The sequence below is a fragment of the Canis aureus genome, chromosome 3, assembly GCF_053574225.1.
Source record: "Canis aureus isolate CA01 chromosome 3, VMU_Caureus_v.1.0, whole genome shotgun sequence".
Lineage (NCBI taxonomy): Eukaryota > Metazoa > Chordata > Mammalia > Carnivora > Canidae > Canis > Canis aureus.
This window is the reverse complement of record NC_135613.1, coordinates 57,692,171-57,705,509: the sequence shown is the minus strand read 5'-3', so window position 1 is coordinate 57,705,509 and position 13,339 is coordinate 57,692,171. Positions and strand designations below refer to the sequence as shown.

At 41.0% G+C, this 13,339-nt stretch overlaps 1 protein-coding gene across 3 annotated transcripts in view; it reads right to left on the bottom strand.

The window, feature by feature from the left end:
• RABEP1 (rabaptin, RAB GTPase binding effector protein 1) overlaps positions 1–13,339 on the bottom strand; it is a 101,917-nt gene that overhangs the window by 38,034 nt on the left and 50,544 nt on the right. For all 3 annotated transcript variants that reach the window (XM_077893100.1, XM_077893099.1, XM_077893098.1), the window contains 2 exons: positions 5,692–5,895; positions 3,525–3,685 (listed from right to left, as the gene is read on the bottom strand). In XM_077893100.1, the coding sequence (XP_077749226.1) occupies positions 3,525–3,685; positions 5,692–5,895 (365 nt within the window). The remainder of the gene's footprint in view (positions 1–3,524; positions 3,686–5,691; positions 5,896–13,339) is intronic.

Genomic DNA, 13,339 nt, shown 5'->3' with positions numbered 1-13,339 from the left:
AAAAAGCTTCCATCTCAGTTATTTTCAAGAGTAATTTACATATTATTTTACTTTTGATATCTAATTGAAACAACACCAAAGAATGACCCCTAAAACTATTATATTGCTTTCTATCTTTCATTCTCAAAAACACGGATTAAAAGTAATATCCATAAATGAGTAAACTCATGATACTAGATTTTCATTATTTATACTGTATATACAATACATACATACATGTACACATGTATGTGCAATGTGTATATAATGTATATACGTATGTGTATACATTAGTATATATACATGTGTGTAAATGTGTGTATATAACATATATATGTGCATACATATATGTATGTATATACTATATACATACTATATAGTGTGTACTATATACACACACACAGAAACAAAGGTAGACTCACAAAATTAGCTCTTTCCCTGCTAGTTAAAATGAAAATCAAGCTTATTCACTGAATTTAAAAGAGTTCAAGTTCATCCTTAGTGTTCATGGTGGGGAAAATATATGTCCAACTATGAGTGGAGTGGAGATTTCCCCAAAAACTATCTCTCTCACCTTTCTGAGGGAGAAAAGAGGACTCACTTTGTTTTCCAGTTCTTAAAGAATCATTTTGTCATTTATTTTATTTTTAACTAAGTCCTGTTTGGAAAAGACCTCGGAGCTTAAAATACCCTCAGTTCAGGCTAATTTGGGATACTTACAGAGGCCTGCTGATAAAAATCAGGAGGAAAATAAAAGGAGGGAAGCAAAGAATTTAACACAGATGGAGCTACTTACTGATGCAAAGATGACTCCACAAGTGTTGCACATCATTATAAACAAAACTTGTAAAGATGATTTTTTTAAATGTCAGAAAGGTCAATAAAGACAAGGAAAACTTACTAAGGAGTCATTTGTGGTGATGAGCATAGGGTGGTGCCTGGAAGTGCTGAATTACTATACTGTTCACCTGAAATTAACACAACACTGTGAACTATGCTGGAATTAAAAGTCTAAAAAATTTAGAAAAAAAAAATACAAAAACAAAAAAGAAAGTATAATCCACATATAATGATTTTATGGATTAAAAGTTGATCCTTAGGACTTTTTCTTTCTTTCCTACTACTTTATTGCCAAGCCTATACCTTCAGTGTAATACTGAACAGAAGACATAAAAGCTGGCATCCTCTGTGCTTCATCTTCCAGGGAAACAGCTTTCAAGAATTCCGTATCAGTTACAATATTTATTGTAGGTTCGTTTCTGATAAACAAAGAGGAAATGGCCTTCCTTTATGAATTTTCTCAGAATTGTTTTCATGCCTGGGTGTTGCATTTTATTAATCACCTTCTTAGATTTTTTTTTTTTTAAACAACAACAATAAGGAATATTTAAAAACCTGCCAGGGTCGAGAGGAACCTAAAGATACATGCGGCATCATGCAATGTAGTATGGTGCCAGAGATCTCAGAACAGTAAAAAAGGACATTAGGTAAAAACTAATGAAGTCAGAATAAAAAGCATAGACTTTAGTTAATAATAATGAGTCAACACTGGTTTAATAGTTGTGACGAATGTACCACTAACAACAGATACTACCAATAGGGAAAATTGAGTGTGGCATATATGGGAACTCTGTATGATCTTCACAGTGGTTCTATAAATCAAAAAACATCCAAAAAAACAAAATTTATTTTAAAAATAAATTTTGAGGGGGATCCCTGGGTGGCTCAGAAGTTTGGCACCTGCCTTCGGCCCAGGGCATAATAATCCTGGGGTCCTTGGGTTGGGTCCCGCATTGGGCTCCCTGCATGGAGCCTGCTTCTCCCTCTGCCTGTGTCTCTGCGCCCCCCCCCATCTCTCATGAATGAATAAATAAAATCTTTTTTAAAAAATTAAAAATAAAATAAAAATAAATTTTGAGAATGACAAAAAGTTTCAGGTTGAGAAAATCATGGATACAAATGTATCAGAAAAATGAAGAAAACAGGGGGATCCCTGGTGGCGCAGCGGTTTGGCGCCTGCCTTTGGCCCAGGGCGCGATCCTGGAGACCCGGGATCGAATCCCACGTCGGGCTCCTGGCGCATGGAGCCTGCTTCTCCCTCTGCCTGTGTCTCTGCCTCTCTCTCTCTCTCTCTCTCTCTCTCTGTGTGACTATCATAAATGGAAGAAAGAAAAAAAGAAAAGAAAAGAAAAGAAAAGAAAAGAAAAGAAAAGAAAAGAAAAGAAAGAAAAGAAAAGAAAACAATCTCCTGTTAAGATTCAGGATAAAATTCCCAGTGGCAGCATCAACCATGAGCCATGTCCAACACCTGGAGGGGGTGATGGCGGCTTGCTATGGACCACACCGTCAGATGACTAACTCTATGGTCAAGAAGACACTGTAAGGTTCTCATGGACATGCTCAGTTAGTCTTGTCCTGGAACAGGGTAAAACAAAAAAAACAATTTGTGTTTAAAGCTTCTATTTGGAGTACTGGGTTCTCAAGTGATTTTTGTGTTATTATAAACATTAATCTTCTAAATACACAAAAGTAGTTCTTGTATGGACCAAGAGTTAGGAGCCAAAGAAAATAATCCAAATGAAATTTAAAAATCAAATTCCACTTATTAATTTTATAGAATATGTAACTTAAAGTATATGAATGTACCTACATTAGTAAAGGAAAAGTTCATATAATCACACTGACGGGAAAGCTTTTTAAATTTTCTCAATGATAAAATACTGCACCTTCTATTCAGCCGCTCTGTTCAGGCATCTACGGTAATGTGTTCAAGCACAGCATGCGGTACATTTATCCCACAGGAACCACAATATACTGAGACAGACAGAAAATCATCTGTTTTAAAGCTGTGGTTTAGACACATTCACCTGGCAACAACACTCATTCGATAAACATGCAGCACCACTGTGCTAGACACTATTGTAGGTAGGTATACGATACTCCAATAAACAAGACTCCTGCCCTTGGGGGGCTCCCGTTCCAGCGAGCAAACAACAAATATAACAAACAAGGGAACACTGTGTGTGCTCTAAGGAAATCTGTGCTACAGAAAAAGAGAAATGACAACAGGATAAGGTGATCAGAGCTATGGCAAGTGTGGGGGGAAGTGGTCAGGACAGGCCTCATGCAGCCAAGACATTCGGTCAGAGACATGAAGATGAGGAGGGAGTCAGCCACGCGGATGTGAGGGGTCAGTGAGTCAGGCCACGGAGCACTGCATTTAGGGGTGCGTCCACAGAATCCATCCAACAGGAAACAAGAACGTCGGCCTAGCAGCGGTTTGGCGCCTGCCTTTGGCCCAGGGCGCGATCCTGGAGACCCAGGATCGAATCCCACGTCGGGCTCCCGGTGCATGGAGCCTGCTTCTCCCTCTGCCTGTGTCTCTGCCTCTCTCTCTCTCTCTCTCTGTGACTATCATAAATAAATAAAGAAAAAAAAAAAAAAAAAAAAAAAAAAGAACGTCGGCCTACTGCCACAGTAACATCAGAAGAGGCATCCTGCATCCGGGTGTCAATACTCCTACAGACAAGTGTATTCCTTCATACCTTTTTCATCTCATTTTCTAAATTCTCCTCCTCTTGGCCTTCGGACAGCCTCCTCCTCAGATCGGCTATCTCCCTCTCTGCGGACTCCCGGTACTGCGCCCACTGGCTCCGCTCCTGCTCCAGCCGCAGGTGGAACTGGTGTTCGTAGTCACGGACTGTTTCTACAAAACATCACCACAGATGGCAAGTCTGAGCGCTCTAAGGAAGAATGTTCTGGCGCAATGAAATTTTAAAAGGAGTTACATAAGGAGATCATGCCTAGTTTCTGGAAATCTTCTAATTTATGTGAAACAACTTAAAGTTAAGATTTCTGGTACTTGGGATGCCTGGGTGGCTCAGTGGTTGAGGATCTGCCTTCGTCGTGACCCTGGGGTCCTGGGATTGAGTTCTGCATCATGCTCCCCGCAGGGAGCCTGCTTCTCCCTCGGCCTCTGTCTCTGCCTCATTCTCTCTATCTCTCATGAATAAGTAAATAAAATCTTAAAAAAAAAAAAAAAAAGAATTGTGGTTCTTATTCTGTGCAGTTTTGCTAAGGGCTTTTAAACCATCTTCATGGCAGGCAGGTGCCATGTGTCTCTCACAGATGGGGAAAGCTCAGGGGAGGTGAGACACTCTAGCCAGAGAATGTTTCACAAGTAGGGAGCAGCAGAGCTGGAATTCAGAGCTGGGACCAACCTCCCGACACTACACTTCAGCTCCTGAGACAAATGGACTGTCACTCCAATCCAACTATCTGAAGGAGGGAGAAAAGGGATATGCTTCTGGAATAGTTTACTATAACTGAGGATTCTAAACTGAGACAAATTCTATACAGTCGCTAGTAAATGGCTTTATCTTTAATCTTAAGGCATTATGGGATAAACACTGCTGACTGCCCCTAACTACCTCCCCCCTCAACAAAATCCCACTTTTGTTTTGGAAGCCAGTGGCCCAACTTAAAAACTAGATTTTCCAGCTGCCTTTGTAGTTATGGGTAACCACACACCTGACTAAATGAGAGGGGGTGTATGTGCTGGAGACTTCTACAAAATGTTTGCTGCTTCTCTGAGGGTGACTGGAGGAGGAGTAGCCACTTTCCAGCCATAAGGAGAATGGAGTTGAAACCATACAATAAGGGATGGAAGAAGTGAAGAAACCTGGGACGTTGGTGATGTCGTGGAAGCACTGTAACCAGCCTACAGTCCCTCCCTCCAGACTGCTGCTTCTGTGGGAAAAATGGACTCCTGTGTGGGTAAGCCATGATTATCGGGTACCATGAAGCTTACAGCCACCCCAAGGTGATGGCCACCAACCTGGAAATACAGGCTCTTCTTTCAGAAAGCACGAAAAGCAAAAATGACACCTAAGTGCCTAGATGGGGAGAAAGCCACCACTATTTCACATTTTTAATATTAATTAAACGAAGGACGCCCAGGTGGCTCTACTGTTGAGCATCTGCCTTCGGCTCAGGGCACATTCCCAGAGTCCTGGGATCAAGTCCCACGTTGGGCTCCCTGCAGGGAGCCTGCTTCTCCCTCTGCCTGTGTCTTTGCCTCTGTGTCTCTCTCATGAATAAATAAAACCTTAATATATTCCAGGAACCCAAAGCTTAGTGGCAACATCTTTCATTTCATTGGCGTCTGGTCAGAAACACAGGCAGTGACTGGGGCCCCAGTGCCAACAGCAGACAGGCTCAACTGCTACTCTTCCTCCAGTCCCAGGTCACAGGCCTGCAGCCGAGACAGCCTGTCTCTTCTAGCCCATGCCTTTCTACCACGGAAAAGAGTCTTCCCTGCAATTCTCTGACATCATGGCCACACAGGACTGGGGGGTGGTCAGGAAGCGTGAGTGGGGACAGGACTCAGCCCGGTGCCCCTGCCCACCCCCTGCACCCAAGCGCCCAGCCGGGCCCCCAAAGCAGGGGAACGCAGCCATGGCTCAGCGCTGCAGCCCCATCCACACTCCTAGTAGGCCTCCTCTACTCGGCTCGGGGCAGAGGCAAACGGCAGCCCCACCAATGCCACTGACTTCTCCTGTCTCAGAGAGCACAGTGCACCCTGACGACACTCCTGCATACAGCCACACGTCAACTCAGGCCACAGCTGAAGACCCTCTGAAAACGCTGTCCACCATTAGCAGCAGCGATCTTGGGAAATCGCAGCACAAATCGAACGTTCTTCGTCTTTACCTTTCATCACAGCCTGGAGCGAGGCCACCTCTTCTCTCCACTGTCTTTTCACTTCATCGATTGCTTCCTGCTTGGTGTTCTCAGAGACCGTGGCGATGGCCTTAATGTTCTCCACCTCCGCCTGGGCTTCCCACAGCTGCGTGCGCAGGTGCCCCAGGTCGTCCTGCGCCGCCTGCAACACTGCATTTTGCCTCTTCAGGTCCTCTGGGGAGAAAGTAAGAGGCTTTCCATTAACCAAGGGTTTGCCTGTATCAGGCTGACCTTCCAAAGAAGAGGTAAAGCATTACATTTATGATGTTAACATCCTAAAGAAGAAATTAAGCATTAAATTTTAACATGCTATCTTAGAAAATGAAATTTTTAAAAAATTTATTTTAGAGAGAGAGCATGCAGGTGGGAGGAGGGGCAGAGGGCAAGGGAGCCTGCCTCAGGGCTTGATCCCAGGACTGCTAGATCATGACCCGAGCCAAAACCAAGAGCCGGACACTCAACTGACTGAGTCATCCATGCGCCCCCCAAAATGAAATTATTTTAATAAAGATAAAATTTAAGGTATGCACTGTATCACAAATCCATTGCTTATTAATTATCCAACCAGACAGCAATTAAGTACATAGCTTTACAGTTAAAATGAGGCTCTTTCACTCACTGGCTAATGAACTTATTTGACCTCTTTTGCTGCCTCGGTTTCCATATCTATGAGATGGGCCTTAAGAACAGCCACCTCAGAAGGTTGCTTTAATGCTAAAACAACTTGCTGAAAATGCTTATTAGTAGTAGTACGATACTGGCACAAAGTAAACATTCAAGAAATGGTTAGCAGAGGAGAAAAGCAAGCCAGAGTCCACAGCAGCTACCAGGTCAAGGATTCTTTAATGTCAGGTTAATTTTCTCCGTGCCCCTTTACCACCTCTTAAAGTTTCTCAGACATGCCAGCTGCAGGATTTAAGCCTGGGCAGGACATGTGTTTAGCCAGATGGACTCTCATACAAGGTGAATCTACCGACAGTATGTGGCAGAGTGCCTGTTCCCCACCACACTCACTATTCTCCACTTTTCAAAACCCTTGCCAATGTCATGGGGAGAAGCTGGTGACACCTGTCATCCGTATTTCCCAATCAGTAGTGAGGCTAATGCCCATGTTTCTTCTTTGGTGATAGTCTTTACCTGTGTTTCCAATGAACCCGTCTTTTCCTCTGGTTTGGAAGATTTTACATACACTGAATACTGACTCTTTTCTTAGAAAACTTGCCCAGTCTGCTACTGTTTGTGTCTCAACTTTTCCATATCTTTCACCATCTAAAAGTTATGAGACATTCATGCAGAAGAATCATCCATCTTTATATAAAGTCATCAATTCCCTTCACAGAACGCAGTAACTAAGCTAGCTGGCCAGGAGAACAGCCTGACTTAGGGCCTAATTCTGTCGCTGGCTGGCTGCAGGACCTGAAGGAGCCACAAAGCCCTCAAGCCAGGATAGTGGCAATGCCTCTCTATGAGAACTTCTAAGCACTTGAAAAAAAATCAAATAGATAATATTAAAGAACTTTTAAAAGTTGTGAAGACAGGGACACCTGGGTGGCTCAGTGGTTGACCATCTGCCTTCAGCTCAGGGTGTGATCCCGGGGTCCTGGGATCAAGTCTCGCACTGGGCTCCCTGCAGGGAGCCTGCTTCTCCCTCTGCCTGTGTCTCTGCCTCTCTGTGTGCATCTCTCATGAATAAATAACAAAATCTTAAAAAAAAAAAAAAAGTTGTGAAGACACTGATCATTATCACATACACACAAAGAGGAATCCAGTTTGGCAGTCTGAGTAACAGGGGAAACGTCAGTCATGCTAATTGTAAGTAAAGGTGTTCAAGAGAGCTTGACTCTCTCAACATGTTTCACATTGCCTCGTCACCACTATTAAAACACCACTATTGGGATCCCTGGGTGGCGCAGCGGTTTGGCGCCTGCCTTTGGCCCAGGGCGTGATCCTGGAGACCCGGGATCGAATCCCACGTAGGGCTCCCGGTGCGTGGAGCCTGCTTCTCCCTCTGCCTGTGTCTCTGCCTCTCTCTCTCTCTCTGTGTGACTATCATAAATAAATAAAAAATTAAAAAAAAAATAAAAAAAATAAAACACCACTATTAAAACCCAGGGGCACCTGAGTGGCTCCATCAGTTAAGCATCCGACTCTTGGTTTCGGCTCGGGTCATGATCTCACAGTTGTGGGATCAAACACCCACAGGCTCTATGCTCAGTGGGGTGTCTGCTGGAGATTTTCTCCCCTCCCTCTACCTTCACCCCTGTTCAGTAACCTCCCTCTCTTTCTCAAATAAATAAATATTCTGAAACACAAGTCAGAGAAAGTGATAAGAATGTTAACTGCAGGAAGCAATTATCTATCTGGAAATAAAGACAGACATCTAGGAAACGGTGGCAGGTATGTGGGAGTGACCCCGACACTAAACACGTGAGGCCACAGAAGGAAAACTGTGTGTGTCAGCTTCATGTTCTGCGTGTAAAAGTGTTTTTGTAAAACGTGAACTAAAAGAAAAAAGCATTATCTTTGGGATACTTTGTTATTTCTGAGAACTACAATTTTGTCAAGACTCAAGTCTATACACACACACCTGCTCATGCTCCTTTTTACTGGAAATTACCCCGAGCTATAGCTATCATGTTGTCACTAGGAAAGAAGAACTGCACATACCAAACCTAAATACTAATTTGTGGCCTGTTTCCACAGAGTTAAGAGAGCAGTACAGAGTGCCCCAAAGAAGACTAGGTCAAATTTTGTTTATGACTTACTTGGTGTGTAATATCTACTTTATGTGCTACATATTAAATATATTTAAATGAGACAAATAGTTAAAAGTTAGAAAAACCTAAACTTTCTGTACTGAAACAGTTCAAATCTGTTTGCCCATGGTACAGGTTATTATTAAGGAATAGTTATGTTACTATTTTGGTTTTGTATACATAATGATAAAGATTTTCAAACATGCTCTAAAACTGAGAATCTATGAAAAAAAAAACTGAGAAACTAGTACAACAATCTTTGATACACCTATCACCAAGATTTGGCCACATTTATTTCAAGCATCCTTTTTCTATGAAATATTTTAAAAATAAGCCCCAGAAACAATATTACATTTTCTAACATATGACACATGCACCTCTAAAAACATGAACATTTTCTTATGCAAACACGGTGCCATTGTCACACTTAACATGTTTGATATAATCTAATAGCCAAACTGTAGTAAAATTTCTCCAATTACCACAAAAATGTCTTTTGGAAGACCTGTTTGAATTAGGATTGAATGAAGACACTTCATTTGGTTATACTAACACTTCATAGAATACTTCAGAGACAAATATACAGAATTCTGTAATGGAAACTTATTACCTATTATGTAGTTTCATCTTCCTCTTTTTTTTTTTTTTTTTTTTAAGGATTTTATTTTTAAGTAATCTCTACACCAAACGTGGGGCTTGAACTTGCAACCATGAGATCAAGAGCCACACGTGCCACTGAATGAGCCAGCCAGGTGCCCGAGCTTCATCAATTTTTAATATTACTGTTATATCCGCCTCAATTTCTTTTTAAGAAATAAAACATTACAAAAGCTCTACCTCCCTCAGAAGTAACAACTCTCAGGAATTTGAAGGTTTCCATCATCAGGCATATTTTTACACCTTTACTCTGACACAGGCTCTTTTTTTTTTTTTTTTCTGACACAGGCTCTTAAACCTTAATGCTCTCAACAGCGCGGTGTTCTTCTGCAATTATCTCTAACCCTCAACACTGCTTGTGAGATGGTTAATACACGTAAACTACTTCGTTTGGTAACTGCAGTGCCACAGTGCCAAAGCATGAGCTATCACGCTCATGGGCACACAGATATGGAGCAGGAATCTACCTTTTCTATACAGATGTTCCCAATTTTCTACACCACTCTCCCAGGTTTTTTCTATTTTTGTAAAACCATCTATGCCGTATGTCACATTTCTCTTTATGTGAGAACCCGATTATGGAACTCCTACCCTATAAAAATGATCTATTCTCATGCTAGTACTACCCTACCAAAATACAGCAGTATTTTTACTATTTTGTCTATTCTTGCTTGTACACATTTAAAGTTTTGATAGTTTAATAAAAGCACCATAGTAGTTCTGGATGAAATAGGAAGACTTTACCTACCAGATTCAAAAGTTATTATTATAAGCTTTATGTACCCACTACCCAACTCCAGCAATCAAAACCTATGGGCAGCCTTGCCCCATCCACCCATGTGCACTCCACAACATACTATTAGGAGGTAAGTCCCAGACATTTTTTTTTAAGCTAATAAACTTTATTTTCTTAGAGCAATGTCAGGCTCACAGCAAAACCGAGCAGGAAGTAGAGTTCCCATCGCTCTGGCCCTACGCCCACACAAGCTCTCCTACTGTCCACACCCCTCACCACAGCAGTACATTTGTTATCATCACTAAGCCTACAATGACACATTATCAAAGTCCACAGTCTACACTAGGACAATGTGTAATAACGTGTATCTGCCATTGTGTATCATACAGAATAATGCCTAAAAAATCCTCTCTGCACTGCCTATTCATTCCCTTTTCCCTCCTAACCCATGGCAACCAATCATCATTTTACTGCCTCAGCAGTTTTCCCCTTTTCCAGGACGTTCTATCATTAGAATCCTACAGTATGTAGTCTTTTCAGATTCGCTTCTTCCACTTGATGACTTTCTTTTTATGCTGAATATTCTACTGTCTGGATGTACCAGTTTATCTGTTTATCTACTAAAGGACATCTTGATTGCTTCCAAGTTTTGGCAATTATTAATAAAGTTGCTATACACATCCACGTGGTTTTTGCATGGACAGGAATTTTCAATTCATTCAGGTATGCAGTAAGGAGGAAAACTTTTAAATGATATTAGCTAAGAGTATGCTTAGTTTTGTAAGAAACTGCACAACTACCTCCCAAAGTGACTGACTGTATTATCTTGTATTCCCATCAGCAATGCATGAAAGTTCCAACTGCTCCACATCATCAGCAGCACTTGGTACGGTGTTTTAGATTTGGGGCATTACAATATGTGTAGTTATTTCTCATTTTTCAACATATTCACAGATTTATGCAGCCATTACCACAATCAATTTTGGAACATTCTAATCTCCCCAGAAAGAAACCCAGTGCTCTTTATGACCTCCCAACTCTCTAGCCCTTTCCCACCCTCCCCACCCCCCAGTATCAAGCAACCACTAATCTACTTTCTATCCCTATTGACCATCTATCTACCTATTCTGGATATTTCAAAGAAATGTAATCCTACAATACATGATCCTCTGTGACTCACTTGTCACTTAGCATAATGCTTTCAAAGTTCATCCCTGCTGTAGTGAGTGCCAGCACTTCATTCCTTTTTATGCAGGAATAATAAAAATCTATCCATTCATCAGGTGACATTTGGGTTGCCCCTCACATTTTGGCTATTATGAATATTGCTGCTACAGCTGTTTATGTGCAGGTTTATATATGGACACATTTTCTTTTGTGTCAGGAGTGAAATTCTGGATCAAATGTTAACTCCGTTTAACCATTTTAAGAGCTGAAAGGCTATTTTCCAAACCTATGGACCATTTAACCGTCCTGCTAGTAGTGTGTGAGGGTACTTACTTCTCTCCATCTTGCCATACCTGTTATTAACTGACATCTTGATACAGGCATCCTAGTGGGTGTGAAGTGGAATCTCACTATAACTCTGATTTGTGATTCTGATAGTGACATTGACATCTTATGTGTTTACTGGCCACTTGTGTATCTTCTTTGAAGCAATGTCTATTCAGTCTGTTGACCATTTTTAACTAACCTGTCTTTGTATTAGTTATAAGTTTCTGATATATATAGATAAAAGTCCCTTATCTGATATAATATTTGCGGAAATTTGTCCCATTCAGTGGGCTGTCTTTTCACTACCTTGACAGTGTCCCTGGAAACACAAAAACATTTAATTTTGATGAAGTCTACTCTGTCTGCTTCTTCACTGGTTGCTTCTGCTTATAATGTCCTATCTAAGACATCACTGCCTAATTCCGAGGTTGCAAAGATTTCTCCCAAGGTTTTCTTCTAAGAGTTTTATAGTCTATCTTTTAAACCTAGGTCTTTGAGACATTCCAAGTGAATCTGTATAAATGCTGGGGATCCAAGTAATTCTTGTGCATGTGGATATCCAGATGTCTCAGCACAATGTGTTGAAAAGGTGTTTTTTTTCCCAGCTGAATTGTTTTGACATCTTGTAGAAAATCAATTGATCATATATACAAGGTTTACTCCTGGATTCTAAACTCTATTTCATGGAACTACTACCTATACTTATGCTAGCACTACACTGTCTTGATTACTGTTGCTTTGTAGTAAGTTTTAAAGTCAGGAGATATGAGTCCTCTGACTTGGTTCTTGTTTTCCAAAAATGTTTTGGGCCTGCATCCCTAACATGTTGTATAAATTTTAGGATCAGCCTCTCCACTTCTACAAAAAAGGCAACTAAGACAATGAAAGACACTGCTCTAAATATGTAAACCAGGGGGTATTGTCAAGTATTAAGTCTTCTGATATATCAACATAGAATTTTTTCCAATTATTTAGATTATTTTAAGTTTTTTAACACCATTTTAAAGTTTTCAATGTACAAGTTTTACACTTAATTTTCTTAATTTTATTGTTTCTTCCTAAATACATCATTAATTTTGATGCTACTGTAAACAGAATTGTTTCCTTAGTTCCATTTTCAGACTATTCATTGCAAGTATATAGAAGTACAAATGGTTTGAACCCATAGGTCAATTAATATCTGACAAAGCAGGAAAGAACACCCAATGGGAAAAGAATCTCTCTTCAAAAAATAGTGTTAGGAAAACTGGACAGCAACATGCAGAAGAATGAAACTGGACCACTTTCTTACACCATAACAAAATACAGACCTAAATGTGAGATATGAAATCATAAAAATCATAGAGAACATAAGCAGCAGATTCTTTGACATTGACTATAGCAAATTCTAGATAGGTCTCCTACGGCATAGGGAAACAAAAGCAAAAATAAACTATTGGGATTTCAAAAAATAAATAGCTTCTGCACAGCAAAGGAAACAATCAACAATCTTAACAACCTTAAGAAACAATCAACAAGCCTACTGAATGGGAGAAGATATTTGCCAATGACATACCTGATAAAAGGCTAGTACCCGAAATCCATAAAGAATTGATTGGGGGCAGCCTGGGTGGTTCAGCGGTTTAGTGCTGCCTTCAGCCCAGGGCCTGATCTTGGGGACCTGGGATCGAGTCCCGCGTCGGGCTCCCTGCATGGAGCCTGCTTCTCCCTCTGCCTATGTCTCTGCCCCTTTCTCTCTCTCTCTCTCTATATATATATATAGTGTGTCTCTCATGAATGAATAAATAAAATCTTTAAAAATAAAAAAATAAAAATAAAAATAAAAAAAGAATTGATTGGGACGCCTGGGTGGCCCAGTGGTTGGGTGTGGCTTCGGCTCAGGACATGAAGCATGTAGCATGGAGTCCCGGGATCGAGTCCTGCATTGGGCTCCCTGCATGGAACCTACCTCTCTGTGTCTCCCTCATGAATAAAT